The following is a 17,308-nucleotide window of genomic DNA, read 5'->3' on the forward strand; positions in this document are numbered from 1 at the left end:
ATGGTGAATTCGAATCTGTGGGAGCCATTTTCCAGGTCTGACCCATCAATAAGTTCACGCACGCCCTACTTGGAGTCGTAACGCCACCCAAGCGGGAATCCGAATAGCAGACAATTGTTACACAAATTCACGCGGAACGTAGCCAGCGCGCGTTATTGGCCTGACTGACACGGTGCCTCGAAAACAATACGCTGGCGTCATAACCAAATTAGCCACTCTTGCAGATTACGTTATTGGTAACCGCATAGTCTATGTCAATATAAGGCATAGTATATGCCGGACCCCGGACTTGGAGTAGGCTGTCATCAGGAGAAGTGCTTTGCTGTAGGACCGATGGTCATTGTGCAATGATGTTCTCTCTCCCCGAGGCTGCCTTAGTTCCTAGCAGCTGGCCGGACGACTCCTTTGATCTCACAAGCAGTCCTAAAGATTTGCCCATCTGCTAATGAAAAGTCGTTGGCCGCTGAGCTGGGCGACCTGCGGGACCGAGTCTTGTCAAGTGCCCACAAAGTCCACATGTTTGCGAGCCGCGGTCTGGAATATGCAAGACGACCGTAGTACAAACCGAGTGTAATGCGCCTCTTCACAACATCTAACATTCTTGTCTCCATGAACTCGTTATGAGCTCACGTGTAGTTCTGTTCCAAATCCCACGTGGTCCTATGACGACTTACTAGCAAATAGGTTAGTGCATAAGATCAGGTGCGGTGTTAGCCGATATTAGATGGTCGCAGTGTCTATTAAATGCACCACCAAGGTTCAGTTAGGCCTGACTCCACTCGAAAGGGATTGGAGAGAAAACCAGGTGACCCACTGGAGGCGGAGGACATGAGTATCACGTCCTAAGAAGCCTCTCCGAGCCTTAGTTTCAGTTCTTCCTCGGATTTTAATTCGAATTTCGCGGGCGGGGCGGAGCCCTAGAGTCATACTCGCCAGGCCTAGCAGGCATCTACCAGTAACTGTCACACCAGGCACGTGCCTTAGAACTTCGAGCACCACTAGGACCTAAGGGGCGTTAGATTCCATCACTCAGTACTAGATATAGAGTTAGGGGCATCGACCGCGATTGTAGCTTACTGGGTGCAGATGGTGGCCCCTTGCGCTCTTCGCACTCGGACGATGAGGTGCGGTATATCGAGACGCCAGATGCACTGGGATAACATTCTAATCTCAAACTGGAAGCGCTCGTGTCAACGTCCTTTTGCGCATACAGACGGTAGTATGAAGTCGGTCAATCAACTCTACTGCATAGTCGTCACCAGGAATATGCACACGACCTCGTCGCGCGCCGCCGAATCTAGACGATAATTACATGCTATATGCGAAAGAGGATAACTCCAGAGGTAACTGGTCCTTTGGTCCGGGTAGCACTCGCCTCACTGTAACGCGACATGATTATCATTGCCGTTCCTCAGTTGCGAAGCAGAGTATGGATTGTAATCGTGAAAGATAAAGGAGCCGAATAAGCGAGCTAGGCAGAGCACGGCGGTCCTATTTGCATAAACTGATAAATCAGGTGTTGAGGCCACAGGGGTCAGACAGCAATGACATGTGCCATTATACTTGGGGAAGAGCCTAGGTCCCGCATAGACACTGATCCCTCCTATATGGCTTACCTAGGGAGAAAACCCCGCAGATTCGCGCAAGCAACAGCCGCAGGACACCTGAGCACCGATATATGATCCACCATAAGCTTGGCATCAAGAACCCCGGCCCAGTTAGCCTACTATGGATACCAATGCGGTCTCTTAGTCTGGTGATTACCAAGCAGGAAACTAGAATGAACGAAATTATCGCGGGGAGAAAAAAGTTGGCTTTACTAGAATAAAGCTTTCCCACAGACAGATGTACGCCCGGAGGACTTAGAACTTGACGCTCAGCGGGTTCGTATTTATCACCGCCGCCTTGACTGGATACCGCGCTTAGTTAGCGTACCGATTGAACGCATAGGTTTTGCATGGCTAGGGAAAGACTTGCATGGCGTGTTCCGTACTCTCGGCAATACCGAGCATGGTTCGTGTGCGTTGAGACAGGCCGAGTCCACATGCGCTCCCCCACACTAGCGTCTACGCTTAAGAACTGAAGGGCTATTTCCTGCTTACCCGTCCCCCCCCGTACATCGACCCGGGTGTCTTCGTGATGGCAGCGGAAATCGGCGATCGCTCGCAAGCCGTCTTGGTCGGTAAAGTCCACATTAGCAAAATACATTGGACGGGGGGGCCACTAGACCGGATCATTTCGGATCTGGCGATGCGTGCAGACAACTTTTCACCTAAAGGCTTGCGATCAACTCCTTTGCGCTTCCACGGCTGTTCGCTGAGCAGGGCGCTCGTTTGAGATGGAGGCAATCTATTTGCACGGTCGTCCGTTCATACAGCGTAGCCTGAAGAGAACCGATTTTGTTCCTGTTCGGCGAAATCTCGATGCCACGTTATCACCAAATACGGAACAGGTATTGTGCCTAAGCTTGGCAGTGTCTCATTCTGCACCTGAAGACGGCTGCTTGCGTTGTAGCCGAAACGTCGTGAGAATTATTTTATTTTATTATGTTTTATTTTTATTATTTTATTATTCCATTCTACGTGACTTTACCGAAAGAACCAAGAAGATGAATCCCTGCAGTCACGAAAGCTTTAAATCGAAAAAGCTTTAGGGTGGTCAGTGTGTGCAGGACGGGTAAGGGCCGATTGCCGATACAGGCGTTGTAATGGTCTCCACGAGTTTGGACAACTCAAGGCAAAGATCTGAGACAAGATCGTGGGATACTCCGATCAAAGAAATCATGGCCCCAAAGTGAGAGGGCCAGGAGGTATGCAGTCAACAATGCTTGCCTCAGGGAGGAGGACGCCCCTGCCATGCATAGTCCCACGGGATGTTGGCTATCAACAACAAGGCAACTCCTACGACTAATTGGGAATGTGACGCAAGCGTAGGATTGATCGCCCTGTCGCTGGCCGCCTTTGGGGAGGGTGTATCGTGTGAAAGGCCGAAACACCCTAGGAACCAAAGGTTCACTACTGACGATGCGCTCCCCAAATGTCACCAGGCTCGCTGTTCGTGAACTCTTGGAAGTGCTTGCACAAAGGATAGTAACATCTCATCCTGTGTTCTTTGGAATCTGGAATTGTTGACGTGACTCGGGGCTGCTCGTGCGTACGCTTGCTGCCCCGCCACGCTTGGAGCAAGAGAAAAATGTGCGTGACATCATCGTCATCGTCAGCAGCGTTGTTTAACCTGCCGCGCCGGGAGATCAAACGGGACTGCGAGTCTGGTGCACTCACCGTCTGCACCGCTGGCAGCATCACCTCGTCACGCGTCGTGAGAACGACGTCAGATCTCATCTTGCCCGCTGCCCCGCCTGTTCAGTTCGCTTGGACGGCATCACGCCCGACACACTTGCTAGCAGTTCTTCATCGACCTAACGTATATATACGTCAACATCAATGGACAAAACAAGTCCCATTGCATCATTCTTTGGTTCTTTCGGTAAAGTCACGTATAAAGATAAAATAGTGAATTAAATTAAATACTTGCACAAAGGATAGTAACATCTCATCCTGTGTTCTTTGGAATCTGGAAGTTGCGTCGTGTTGTGTGCTGCGGGTCATGGTGCAGGTGCACACAGTGGGGGATGAGTCACGTGGTGCCACCTTGGAGGCGGTGGTCAGCAGAATGAAGACGCTTCACAATCTTGTCCCTCCAACCTACACGAAGGACGCACTTCAACCGCCGCATGCCTGTGCCGGAGTGCGGATCGTCGCCCTGTCAGCCACCATTCCCAATATCGAAGACGTGAGTTGGCGGACTTATTTGACGCTAGCGGAAGCACCCGGCGTTGCCCGGGTGAAAACAATATTCCTTAAAAAGCTTACACATATACACAGATAAAGCTTGATTTAAAGCTTTCGTGACTGCAGGGATTCATCTTCTTGGTTCTTTCGGTAAAGTCACGTAGAAGGGAAGTAATACAATAATAAAAATAAAACATAATAAAATAATTCTCACGACGTTTCGGCCACAACGCAAGCAGCCGTCCTCAGGTGAAGAGCAGGTCTGTCGGGGAGACAGCGTCTGAATTAAACAGCACACGCGCTTGGAGCATATATATATGTAGTACTAATCACATTCCTGCATTTCCCATAAATATGCTGAATTCCTCTTGATATGCAAATTATTTTGTCGAAGCGCCCTTTCCTCCCCTCCCAACCCAGCTTAAATATATGCTCCAAGCTCGTGTGCTGTTTCATTCAGACGCTGTCTCCCCGACAGACCTGGTTTTCACCTGAGGACGGCTGCTTGCGTTGTGGCCGAAACGTCGTGAGAATAATTGTATTATGTTTTATTTTTATTATTTTATTACTTCCCTTCTACGTGACTTTACCGAAAGAACCAAGAAGATATACACAGATACTAAGGTATTGTCAAAGGCCGGTGGGCCGTTTGTACATTTCTCCACAACAAATACATGAGAGGCTTGCACAAGTCCAAAAAGTTGTAGAAAGTGTGGGGTCAATAGTTGATGCAAAAGGTTTCAGAAAATTGTGGACCCCCCGCCCCTCAAAACATATCTTTACCCTCGTAGGTATATATACTAACAACACCTTACATACAACAGAGGAAGTGGTATCTATTGACTCTGTAGTAGTATCTACTGACTGTACCCTAGTATCTACTGAGCCAGTAGTAGCTACTGACTGTGTAGTAGTATTTAGTGACTGCAGTAGCTACTGACCATAGTAGTATTTACTGGGCCTACAGTAGTATCTACCGACTATATAGTAGTAACGATTATTTAAACATATATTGCTATAATTATGATTTGAAGCTTTCGTGACTGCAGGGATCCATACTCTTTGGTTCTTTCGGTAAAGTCACGTAGGTATAAAATAAATTGTATTTTATTGCTCTACCACTGAGTCACCTGGCTTTTAATCAAATCTTGTCGCAATATATATACTCAGTCAAAAGGCTGCGAGTTAAAATCCTCGTTGGGGGGGGGGGGGGCTGATTCGTTCCGTAGTCCTTCGGGGGTCAGTAAAATCAGTGTCACTTTGTGGGGAAGTCAATATTGATCGTTGGTTTTTTACCCTTTTATCTGGCAACAAAACCGACACCTTTTTTTGCAAGCAGTCATGTTTGTAATATTACGAGAGTTGCGTTTTTCGTTTGCATTCCGACCGCAGGTATTGTGGTCAATGCAAACATGACTCCTTGTAAAAAAGGTGTCAGTTTTGTTGCCAGATAAAAGGGTAACATTTTTTAAAAATCATATTTTGCTACTGGCAAAGGAGGTTCCAATGGTGAAGTCAATGTTTGTTCTACGGATGGATAAGAGTGTGGAATGTTCACCGCTGACTCAGGGCTGTCAACAGGATATGAGCACCGCCTCAATGCTGATTTGAGTAACAAAAATAACTTTGAATTGTATTTGCCTTACGTGACCTCCACGTCGACTGTAAACCAGTCGCGTTTCATTTGTAACATCAACCGTGAAAGGGATTTGTGTCACCGTAATCAAGTTGCACGCGGGCAAATGGCCACACATTCTTGGCTCTTTTGGTAAAGTCACGTAGAAGGGAAGTAATAAAATAATAAAAATAAAACATAATAAAATACAATTCTCACGACGTTTCGGCCACAACGCAAGCAGCCGTCCTCGGGTGAAAACCAGGTCCGTCGAGGCGACAGAGTCTGAATGAAACAGCACACATTCATTTTGACTTACATCAATACAATATGGAGAGGTATGCACCCTCTCAATGCATTTTCATTAATATTTGAACTCAGGGGCGGTTTCTTCATTAGGGCGATTGGGCGACGCACCACCAATGTCATTGAACCACAGAGTCACGCTAGCCGTCACTGCAGCCTCTGGATATAGTCCAATCAGCGTCATGTCACGTTCTGTGGAGTACCGCCTCTTTTGGGGCGATTTCACTCCGGCTGAGAATCGCCCGAGTGGCCCCATAGACTTGCATTGAAAGATGTTTTTTTTCGAACGGCGGGCGCTCCCATGCATTCTCTACGGCTTCCGGGAGGGCTCGCCCTAACGTGCTTACGTCAGCATACGTGCTAACGTCATCATACGTAAGCACGTTTCATCCAACAATATAATTTGTGGCCACCTAGTGGAATCTTTAATAAAATTAACTTGAGTGGTTTGTTTTAATAGTGAGTATAGAAACAAACAAGATGTATTGTAAGAGTCACTTTATTTTTCATTAATATTAAAGAAGTGAAGTTGCCTTTACATGCTTAAGCTGTTAATTTATCCATTGCATGGGTGGAGCTTATCCTTATCAATCATCCAGACATTTGCCCCCCCTGAGAGATTTTGCAGGAGCCGCCACTGTTTGAATGTCCTCTACACATTCTCTCTCCAGGTTGCCGAGTGGCTGTCTGATAGGGATGGAACGGCCACCTTCATAAAATTGGGCGAAAAACATCGCCCTGTGAAACTTCGCAAAATCGTGTTGGGATTTCCTTTCTATCGTGCGCAGACGGCCTTTAAGTTCGACTTGATACTCAACTACAAGCTGGCAAGAATTATACAAACATATTCTGAGCAGAAGCCAACGCTCATTGTGAGTGCACGTGTTCTTTGTTGTTCCAAGTCAAAATGGCATGATCAGTTCTAGATTTGAAGCTTTCGTGACTGCAAGGATTCATATTCTTAGGTTGTTTCGGTAAAGTCACGTAGAAGGGAAGTAATAAATAATAAAAATAAAACAATAATAAAACATAATAAAATAATTCTCACGACGTTTCGGCCACAACGCAAGCAGCCGTCCTCAGGTGAAGAACAGGTCTGTCGATAAGACAGAGTCTGAATGAAACGTCCTCGGCTTGGAGCGTCTATTTAAGCCTAGGACGTGTCATTCAGACTCTGTCTTATCGACAGACCTGGTTCTTCACCTGAGGACGGCTGCTTGCGTTGTGGCCGAAACGTCGTGAGAATTATTTTATTATGTTTTATTTTATTATTTTATTACTTCCCTTCTACGTGATGACTTTACCGAAAGAACCAAGAAGATGAATCCCTGCAGTCACGAAAGCTTTACATCGAAATGCAAGGATTCATATTCTTAGGTTTTTTCGGTAAAGTCACGTAGGTAAAAAAAAAATTAAATTAAAATTAATAAAAGTAAAATAAAATAAAAATCACGACGTTTCGGAGGCAACACAAGCTTCCGTCTTCAGGTGGAACCGTCACAGCCACGACAGCGTATCAAGTAATGAGAGATTGCAAGAGCTACCACTCCGTATATATGATGGTTGGTTTAATAAAAAGAGTGGTAGCTCTTGCAATCTCTCATTTACTTGATACGGCTGTCGTGGCTGTGACGGTTCCACCTGAAGACGGAAGCTTGTGTTGCCTCCGAAACGTCGTGATTTTTATTTTATTTTACTTTTATTAATTTTAATTTAAAATTTTTTTACCTAAGTGACTTTACCGAAAAAACCTAAGAATATGGCATGATTAGTTTAATTGCATATTTTTTTAGTAGTTTCATATTTTGCATGCAAAACACGTGAATGTGGAATGTCATAAGGTGTGTAAGGCCTCCATTGGCACGTACATAGCAAACAGGAAATGCCATGTGTTGGTAAGCGAACACTTATGAAGACCGGCATAAGCACACGAGGGGTGGGTGGGTGGGCAGCGTCACCACACCGGACCGCCTTTGTTTCCCCAGTGCTGATGTTTCAGTACCACGGCAGGTACTCATTTGAGGCTGAGTAGACCTAAGGGAGGCCCAGAATTGGTTCAAATGTTCACCCTTGCTTTTGATCATGAGCGGGAATCGAACTTGGGTGACAGGGGTTTGTAGCACAGTTCACTAACCAGCACTCCCCACTCGCAGATACAATCACACAAAGACAATATCCGCTAAAGATGTCTTGGGTGTGGACCAATCAACTTCAAGGGCAGTGCATATTATTATCATCATCAGAGTAGTTTCTTTTGTTTGCATTGTGACTGCTTGTGTTGTGGTTATTGCAAACATGATGCCTTGTATGAAGGTGTCAGTTTTGTACCAGTTGAAAGGGTAAAACCTACTACTATATTTTGCCACTGGTAAAGGAGACGTCTCATAGTGTAAATGCTTCACCCCGAGCTCTCAATACTCTGATGGTGCGCTGTTTTGAGTTGTACGCCTTTTGGTCATCTGGTCCAACACCAATGGAGACTAGGCTCTAAGGAAAGCTGTCTCGGGTGTGGACCAATCAACTTCAAGGACAGTGCATACATTATCAGAGTTGTTTCTTTTTGTTTGCATTTGACTACTTGTGTTGTGGTTATTGCAAACATGATGCCTTGTATAAAGGTGTCAGTTTTGTACCAGTTGAAAGGGAAAAAACCTACTACTACGACAATATCCGCTGTTGAGTCTTTACAAGACTGGGCAAGCACCTGTAGAGGCCATACATATATACGCTTGCACACACAAGACGCTATAAAAGTTTGCATTTATACAGTGAATATCATACCTAGTCAATCAGACATATATACATTTTTAAATGGTTTAGGCCTTAGATATTTCACGTGTAAGTTTATGCCTTTGGAAGCAGGCATACTTTTGAATGGTGTGATTATTTCAAGGACAGTGCATACATTATCAGAGTTATGTTTACACTATGGGGACCTCATTTGCCAGTAAAAATATGATAATTGGTTCTTTACCCTTCTATCTGGCAATGCATACATTATCAGAGTTATGTTCTTTTGTTTGTATTATGACTGCAGGTATTGCGGTCTATGCAAACATGACTCCTTGCAAAAAGGTGTCAGTTTTGTTGCCAGATAGAAGGGTAAAGAACCAATTATCAGAGTTATGTTTGTTTTGTTTGCATTCCGACCGCAGGTATTGTGGTCTATGCAAACATGACTCCTTGTAAAAAAAAGGTGTCAGTTTTGTTGCCAGATAGAAGGGTAAAAAACCAATGATCGGTGTGGTTATTCTTTTACAGTTCTGTGCGACCAGAAGAAGTGTCCAGCTGGCTGCAGCCACGCTGGCTAAAGATGCCAAATTCATGATTGATTCCCAGCACAGGCAGAGGTAGGAGTGGGAATTGGCAAATGTTCTGTGATTAAGATGTTGGTGTTAAAGTAAGAGTCAAGGTGCCGTCCTGAAATCCCTTGTTCGAGCCACTGCTGGTGTTCACCTCCGCTTGAGAGAGGAAAATATAGTCTTAGGTTTTTTCGGTAAAGTCACCGTGTAGGTAAAACATTAAAATTAATGAAAGTAAAATAAAATAAAAAATAAAAATCACGACGTTTCGGAGGCAACACAAGTTTCCGTCTTTTTTTAAATCCTTTATATTAAGTTCACTTGTTTGCTTGCTTGCTTACGACCGTGCAAATCTTTCGGTCGTTTTTTAACCCACTTCCCGTGATCCAATCGAGCTGACATTTTGCACACAGACTCGTTGTGCGAGACAATTAATGTTCGTGAAATTTTTTTCCAAAATTTTACACTGTTTAGGGAAAACAAATTAAATATTTAATGACCAATTGCTTAATACTGGCAGACAATCATCTGACCCATAGGTGGCAGCCATCTCAAGCCAGAGGACGAGAGGACTCTAGCCGCCACGCATATAAAGGATTTATAGTGAAAAACTTTGTTTTTACGGGTTACAATTAAAATAAAATAAAAAAAATCACGACGTTTCGGAGGCAACACAAGCTTCCATCTTCAGGTGGAACCGTCACAGCCACGACAGCCGTATCAAGCAAATGAGAGATCACAAGAGCTACCACTCCGTATATATAATGGTTGAGGCGGGAAGGGCCAGGAACGGCACACTTGTTATTATTAATATTTATTAATAACATGCTCCACCAAACTTGCAGCCATAGCTGGCAGCAAGGTGATCAAGGGGAGAGATTGACACACGTGATTGTGGAAATTCCACACTTCCATGATGGCGCCAAGTCCATCCGTAGTGCCATATCACTTAAGGGATGAGCGCGCAACACACATCATCATCGTCATCAGCCATCATCAATCCACTGCTGGATGAAAAACCAAACGATATTTTGTGTTCAGTGTGCCGTGAAGATGGCAGTAAGCTCAAAGGTTTGTGCCGTGGAATGAAACGTGTTGAGTAGCGCTGCTCTAGAGGGATAATGGTCTATCTTCTTGGTTCTTTCGGTAAAGTCGTCACGTAGAAGGGAAGAATAAAATAATAAAAATAAAACATAATAAAACAATTCTCACGACGTTTCGGCCACAACGCAAGCAGCCGTCCTCAGGTGAAAACCAGGTCCGTCGAGGCGACAGAGTCTGAATGAAACAGCACACGGGCTTGGAGCATATATATAAGCTGGGCGCATTGACAAAGGAATTTGCATATCAACAGGAATTTAGCATATTTATGGGAAATGCAGGAATGTGATTAGTACTGCATATGCATGTGCATTATGCAGGATTAACAGCATCAAAGGGAGCTGCAGTTACTGCTGCTGCAGCAGTTGCTGCTGCTGCTGGACTTTACCGAAAGAACCAAGAAGATGAATCCCTGCAGTCACGAAAGCTTTAAATCGATCAGGGTCTACTCTGTCACATTGACCAGACGTGATGGGAGAGGCAGGCGTACCCACACTTTACCCCACTACGCGCCACCTGCCGGCTTGTGTGTTTATACACTGCTCAGTGGGCACGGGCAGTGGTGGGGAGGGGGGTTAAAACAACGTGCACCGTTGTTTAAAAGATCGTGAGTGAGTGGAGTGAGTAGAAAGTGAATGAGTGGGTGAGTAAGTGAGTGGGTGAGTGGGTGAGTGAGTGGGTGAGTGGGTGAGTGAGTGAGTGGGTGAGTGGGTGAGTGAGTGAGTGGGTGAGTGAGTGAGTGGGTGAGTGAGTGAGTGGGTGGTGGTGAGTGAGTGAGTGGGTGGATGCGTGAGTGAGTGAGTGGGTGAGTGAATGAGTGAATGGGTGAGTGGGTGAGTGAGTGGAGTGAGTGAGTGGAGTGAGTGGGTGGGTGAGTGAGTGAGTGGATGAGTGAGTGGGTGAGTGGTGAGTGAGTGAGTGGGTGAGTGAGTGAGTGGGTGAGTGTGTGGGTGAGTGAATGAGTGAGTGGGTGAGTGAGTGGGTGAGTGGGTGAGTGAGTGGGTGAGTGGGTGAGTGGGTGGGTGAGTGAGTGGGTGAGTAGGTGAGTGAGGGAGTGAGTGAGTGGGTGAGTGGGTGAGTAGGTGAGTGAGGGAGTGAGTGAGTGGGTGAGTGAGTGAGTGAGTGAGTGGGTGAGTGAGTGGGTGAGTAGGTGAGTGGGTGAGTAGGTGAGTGAGGGAGTGAGTGAGTGGGTGAGTGAGTGGGTGAGTAGGTGAGTGAGGGAGTGAGTGAGTGAGTGAGTGGGTGAGTGAGTGAGTGGGTGGGTGAGTGGGTGGTGGGTGAGTAGGTGAGTGAGTGAGTGGGTGAGTGAGTGGTTGGTGGGTGAGTAGGTGAGTGAGTGGGTGAGTGGGTGAGTGGTGAGTGAGTGAGTGGGTAGGTGAGTGGGTGGTGGTGGGTGAGTGAGTGGGTGAGTGAGTGGGTGAGTAGGTGAGTGGGTGAGTGGGTGAGTGAGTGAGTGGGTGGGTGGGTGGGTGGGTGAGTGGGTCAGTGAATGAGTGAGTGAGTGGGTGAGTGAGTGAGTGGTGAGTGGGTGGGTGGGTGAGTGAGTGGTGAGTGAGTGAGTGGGTGAGTAAGTGAGTGGGTGAGTGGGTGTGTGGGCGAGTGGGTGGGTTAGTGGGTGGGTGAGTGAGTGGGTGGGTGGTGAGTGGGTGGGTGAGTGAGTCGGTGAGTGGGTGAGTGAGTGAGTGGGTGAGTGAGGGAGTGGGTGAGTGAGTGGGTGAGTAAGTGAGTGAGTGAGTGGGTAAGTGAGTGGGTAAGTGAGTGAGTGAGTGAGTGAGTAGAGAGTGGGTGGGTGAGTGGGTGAATGAGTGAGTGTGAGTGGGTGAGTGAGTGGGTGGGTGAGTGTGAATGAGTGAGTGAGTGAGTGAGTGGGTGAGTGAGTGAGTGAGTCGGTGGATGAGTGGGTTAGTGAGTGAGTGAGTGAATGGTTGAGTGGGTGGGTGAGTGAGTGAATGAGTGAGTGGGCTGGGTTGGTAAGTGGGTGGGTGAGTGGATGGTGAGTGAGTGAGCGAATGAGTCGGTGGGTGAGTGAGTGAGTGAATGAGTGAGTGAGTGGGTGAGTGGGTGAGTGGGTGAGTGAATGAGTGGGTGAGTGAGTGAATGGGTGAGTGGGTGAGTGAGTGGGTGGTGGTGAGTGAGTGAGTGGGTGAGTGAGTGAGTGAGAGAGTGAGTGAGTGAGTGAGTGGGAGAGAGTGAGTGAGTGAGTGGGTGAGTGAATGAGTGAGTGAGTGGGTGAGTGAATGAGTGAGTGAGTGGGTGAGTGAATGAGTGAGTGAGATGAGTGAATGGGTGAGTGAGTGAGTGAGTGGAGTGAGTGAGTGGGTGAGTGAGTGGGTGAGTGTGAATGAATGAGTGATGAGTGAGTGGGTGAGTGTGAATGAGTGAGTGAGTGGGTGAGTGAGTGAGTGTGAGTGAGTGGGTGAGTGAGTGGGTGAGTGAGTGAGTGTGAGTGGGTGAGTGGGTGAGTGAGTGGGTGGGTGAGTGGGTGAGTGAGTGAGTGGGTGAGTGGGTGAGTGAATGAGTGGGTGAGTGATGAGTGGGTGAGTGGTGAGTGGGTGAGTGAGTGAGTGGTGGTGAGTGGTGAGTGGTGAGTGGTAAGTGGTGAGTGAGTGAGTGAGTGGGTGAGTGAGTGGGTGAGTGAGTGAGTGAGTGGGTGAGTGAGTGGGTGAGTGAGTGAGTGGGTGAGTGAGTGGGTGAGTGAGTGGTGAGTGGTGGGTGAGTGAGTGAGTGGTGAGTGGTGAGTGAGTGGTGAGTGAGTGAGTGAGTGGTGAGTGAGTGGGTGAGTGAGTGAGTGGGTGAGTGAGTGGGTGAGTGAGTGGTGAGTGAGTGAGTGGTGGTGAGTGGTGAGTGAGTGGGTGAGTGGTGAGTGGTGAGTGAGTGAGTGGTGAGTGAGTGAGTGGTGAGTGAGTGGTGGTGAGTGAGTGGTGGTGAGTGGTGAGTGAGTGGTGGTGAGTGAGTGGGTGAGTGAGTGAGTGGGTGAGTGATGAGTGGGTGAGTGAGTGGTGGTGAGTGAGTGAGTGGTGAGTGAGTGAGTGGTGAGTGAGTGAGTGGGTGAGTGAGTGAGTGGGTGAGTGAGTGAGTGAGTGGGTGGGTGAGTGAGTGAGTGGGTAAGTGAGTGAGTGGGTGAGTGAGTGAGTGGGTGAGTGAGTGAGTGAGTGAGTGAGTGGGTGAGTGAGTGAGTGGTGGTGAGTGAGTGGTGAGTGGTGAGTGAGTGGGTGAGTGAGTGAGTGGGTGAGTGGGTGAGTGAGTGGGTGAGTGAGTGAGTGGGTGAGTGAGTGAGTGGGTGAGTGAGTGAGTGAGTGGGTGAGTGAGTGGGTGAGTGGGTGAGTGAGTGAGTGAGTGGGTGAGTGAGTGAGTGGGTGAGTGAGTGGTGAGTGAGTGAGTGAGTGGGTGAGTGAGTGAGTGGGTGAGTGAGTGAGTGAGTGAGTGAGTGGCTGAGTGAGTGAGTGAGTGAATGAGTGAGTGAGTGGGTGAGTGAGTGAGTGAGTGGGTGAGTGAGTGAGTGGGTGAGTGAGTGAGTGGGTGAGTGAGTGGTGAGTGGGTGAGTGAGTGAGTGAGTGAGTGGGTGAGTGAGTGAGTGGTGAGTGAGTGAGTGGTGAGTGAGTGAGTGAGTGGTGAGTGAGTGGGTGAGTGAGTGAGTGGGTGAGTGAGTGAGTGAGTGAGAGTGTGAGTGAGTGGGTGAGTGCATGAGTGAGTGAGATGAGTGAATGGGTGAGTGGAGTGAGTGAGTGGTGAGTGAGTGGGTGAGTGGTGAGTGGATGAGTGAATGAGTGAGTGGGTGAGAGGGTGAATGAGTGAGTGATGGTGAGTGAGTGGGTGAGTGAGTGGTGAGTGTGAGTGGGTGAGTGGAGTGGGTGAGTGAGTGGGTGGTGAGTGGGTGAGTGGTGGTGAGTGGGTGAGTGGTGAGTGAATGAGTGGGTGAGTGAAAGTGGGTGAGTGGGTGAGTGAATGAGTGGTGAGTGGTGAGTGGTGGTGAGTGGGTGAGTGAGTGGGTGAGTGAGTGGGTGAGTGAGTGGGTGAGTGAGTGGTGGGTGAGTGAGAGTGGTGAGTGAGTGGGTGAGTGAGTGATGAGTGGGTGAGTGAGTGAATGAGTGAGTGATGGGTGATGAGGTGAGTGGGTGAGTGGTGAATGAGTGAGTGGTGAGGGGTGAAGTGAGTGGTGAGTGAGTGGGTGAGTGAGGGAGTGAGTGAGTGGATGAGTGGGTGGAAGGTGGAATTGATTAGATCTAGCGTGCTCACCACTACACCATATACCGATCATTTATTGTCATTTCAGACTGCAGGTGCATGCTTCTTACCTGAAGGATATCAAGCTGAGAGGTACGCTTGTAAAGCCCTCACTGTGCTTGTTAACGAGGATGAAAATAATTGCATCGAAATATCAAGCAAACATTCGTGTCATTTGTTTTATTACTGTTGTAGATTTGCTGACGAAAGGAATTGCATACCATCATGCAGGAATGGAATGTCTGATAGAAGAAACATTGAAGACGTTTTCTGCGAGGAGAACTGCCAGTACTGTGTACGTAAAACATGATAATACTTTATTCATGGAGAGATTGTAGATTAGTCTATGAGGCATCTCCTTTACAGTGTACCAGTGAAAGGTAAAACCTACTACTAGATGTAGATTGATATACGTGTCCATGCATCAGGTTGCATGCGGCTTGTGAAATTAGTAGGGTCTGTCATGTGTGCATATTTCAGGATTACAAACCCATACTGAGCCATATATACTAATAACCCAAAACCTATTATGAGCATCTAGCAACATTGCCCCATCCGCGAAACTACTGCAGAATGTGTGCAAACACAGCGTTCTTTCGTGATCGCCTTGTGATGAAAGAATGGTGCAAATACAGAGTGTGTTTGTTTGTCTTCTTGGTTCTTTCGGTAAAGTCACGTAGAAGGAGTAAGAAAAATAAAAATGAAACATAATAAATTACATAATAATTATTATGTAAATTTATTATTGTATTACTTTCCATTCTACGTGACTTTACCGAAAGAACCAAGAAGATGAATCCCGCAGTCACGAAGCTTTAAATCAAAAGTTTATTATTATTATGTTACAATTTGTTATTTATTATTTCCCTTCTACGTGACTTTACCGAAAGAACCAAGAAGATGAATCCCTGCAGTCACGAAAGCTTTAAATCAAAAGTTATTATTTATTATGTTACAATTTTTTATTTTATTATTTCCCTTCTACGTGACTTTACCGAAAGAACCAAGAAGATGAATCCCTGCAGTCACGAAAGCTTTAAATCAAAAGTTTATTATTTTATTATGTACATTTTTGTTATTTTATTATTTCCCTTCTACGTGACTTTACCGAAAGAACAAGAAGATGAATCCCTGCTGCAGTCACGAAAGAACTTTAAATCAAACTGTGTTGTTTGATTTCTCTGCAGTCTCCACAAGTCACTGCTATGGGTGTCAACCTTCCTGCCCTGGTCATCGTCAAATCGACGATGCACTACACCGGGGGAGGCATGCTGCAAGAATATAGGGACACAGATATTCTACAGATGATTGGCAGGCAGGAAGACCGCAGGTAGATGCACATCTTCTGTATATGTGGTTCAAACATCCTTACTTTCTGAACTAAGTACGGTAAAACTTTGGATTGCGAACATAATTCGTACCGTAAATGTGTTTGTAATCTAGAGCACTCGTATAGTTAAAGGAAGTAATAAAGTAATATAATATAACATAATAATATAATATAATAATATAATATAATAAAATAATATATAAAATAATAAAATAATATGATCATATTATAATATTTCGATTTAAAGCTTTCGTGACTGCAGGGATTCATCTTCTTGGTTCTTTCGGTAAAGTCACGTAGAAGGGAAATAATAAAATAATAAAAATAAAACATATAAAATAATTCTCACGACGTTTCGGCCACAACGCAAGCAGCCGTCCTCAGGCGAAACCAGGGCTGTCCATAAGACGAGTCTGAATGACACGTCCTAGGCTTGGAGCGTCTATTTAAGCTGGGAGGAGGATGAAGAGCGCCTTGACAAAATCATTCCCAGCTTAAATAGACGCTCCAAGCCGAGACGTTTCATTCAGACTGTCTTATCGACGGACCTGTTTTCACCTGAGGACGGCTGCTTGCGTTGTGGCCGAAACGTCGTGAGAATTATTTATTGTGTTTTAATTTTTATTATTTTACTTCTACGTGACTTTACCGAAAGAACCAAGAAGACACTCTTATAGTATCAGTTGTGATCGCGTGACGCTCGGCAGACAAAGCGTACACACGCACTGCTCGTATTGCAAGACCTCGCTCGTTCATCAAATTAATATTTATTTAAAAAATTTGCTCGTCTTGCAAAAACTCGCAGATCAAATTATTCGCACCAAAGTTTTACTGTATCCGTTCTAAAAACTAAATGCATTGTGCACAAATGTATTGGTTTATTGGATCCATCTCTTGAAACCCATCATGTGGACAATGCAGCATCTATTTGAAGAGGTCAATTTCTTGCTATTGATGTGATGCTCATCTCCTACTTACAGCCCTCGGCCAGGGTGGACCTCCTCAATTCCAATGGAATGAGAGTCTTTCCAAAGGACAACCAATGTAGATTTTCACAAAGTGATACTTATTTTATCGACCACAGAGGGATGATGGGCTGAGTCAACCTCTAGCCATGAGTTGAAACGCACAGACGATTGCAAGACGGCCGCTCACCTCTGAGCCACATGGCTGGTTCTGCAGATGAACTGTACACTTACTCAGTTATGAATGTGTCATTTTATCGACAAAGAGGGATGGGCTGAGTCAACCTTAGCCATGAGTTGAACGCACAGACGATTGCAAGACGGCCGCTCTACCTCTGAGCCACATGGCTGGTTTGCAGGATGAACTGTTACACTTGCTTAGTTATGAATGTTCATTTTATCGACCAAAGAGGATGATGGGCTGAGTCAACCTCTAGCCATGAGTTGAACTCACAGACGATTGCAAGACGCCGCTCTACCTCTGAGCCACATGGCTGGTTCTGCAGGATGAACTGTTACACTTGCTTAGTTATGAATGTGTCATTTTATCGACCAAAGAGTGATGGATGAGTCAACCTCTAGCCATGAGTTGAACGCCACAGACGATTGCAAGACGGCCGCTCTACCTCTGAGCCACACTGGTTCTGCAGGATGAACTGTTACACTCTCAGTTA

General features: G+C 46.3%; 1 protein-coding gene across 1 annotated transcript in view; it reads left to right on the forward strand.

Moving 5' to 3' along the window:
* The window catches only part of LOC121852560 (probable ATP-dependent DNA helicase HFM1), a gene marked incomplete at both ends in the record, with an annotated part of 23,248 nt that extends 7,579 nt beyond the window's left edge, over positions 1 to 15,669 (forward strand). The window contains 6 exons of the mRNA XM_042346526.1: positions 3,616 to 3,792; positions 6,384 to 6,584; positions 8,974 to 9,062; positions 14,389 to 14,432; positions 14,535 to 14,638; positions 15,527 to 15,669. Of these exons, the coding sequence (XP_042202460.1) occupies positions 3,616 to 3,792; positions 6,384 to 6,584; positions 8,974 to 9,062; positions 14,389 to 14,432; positions 14,535 to 14,638; positions 15,527 to 15,669 (758 nt within the window). The remainder of the gene's footprint in view (positions 1 to 3,615; positions 3,793 to 6,383; positions 6,585 to 8,973; positions 9,063 to 14,388; positions 14,433 to 14,534; positions 14,639 to 15,526) is intronic.
* Positions 15,670 to 17,308: the final 1,639 nt, after the last annotated feature.

Source organism: Callorhinchus milii, unplaced genomic scaffold, assembly GCF_018977255.1.
Source record: "Callorhinchus milii isolate IMCB2004 unplaced genomic scaffold, IMCB_Cmil_1.0 Scaffold953, whole genome shotgun sequence".
NCBI lineage: Eukaryota > Metazoa > Chordata > Chondrichthyes > Chimaeriformes > Callorhinchidae > Callorhinchus > Callorhinchus milii.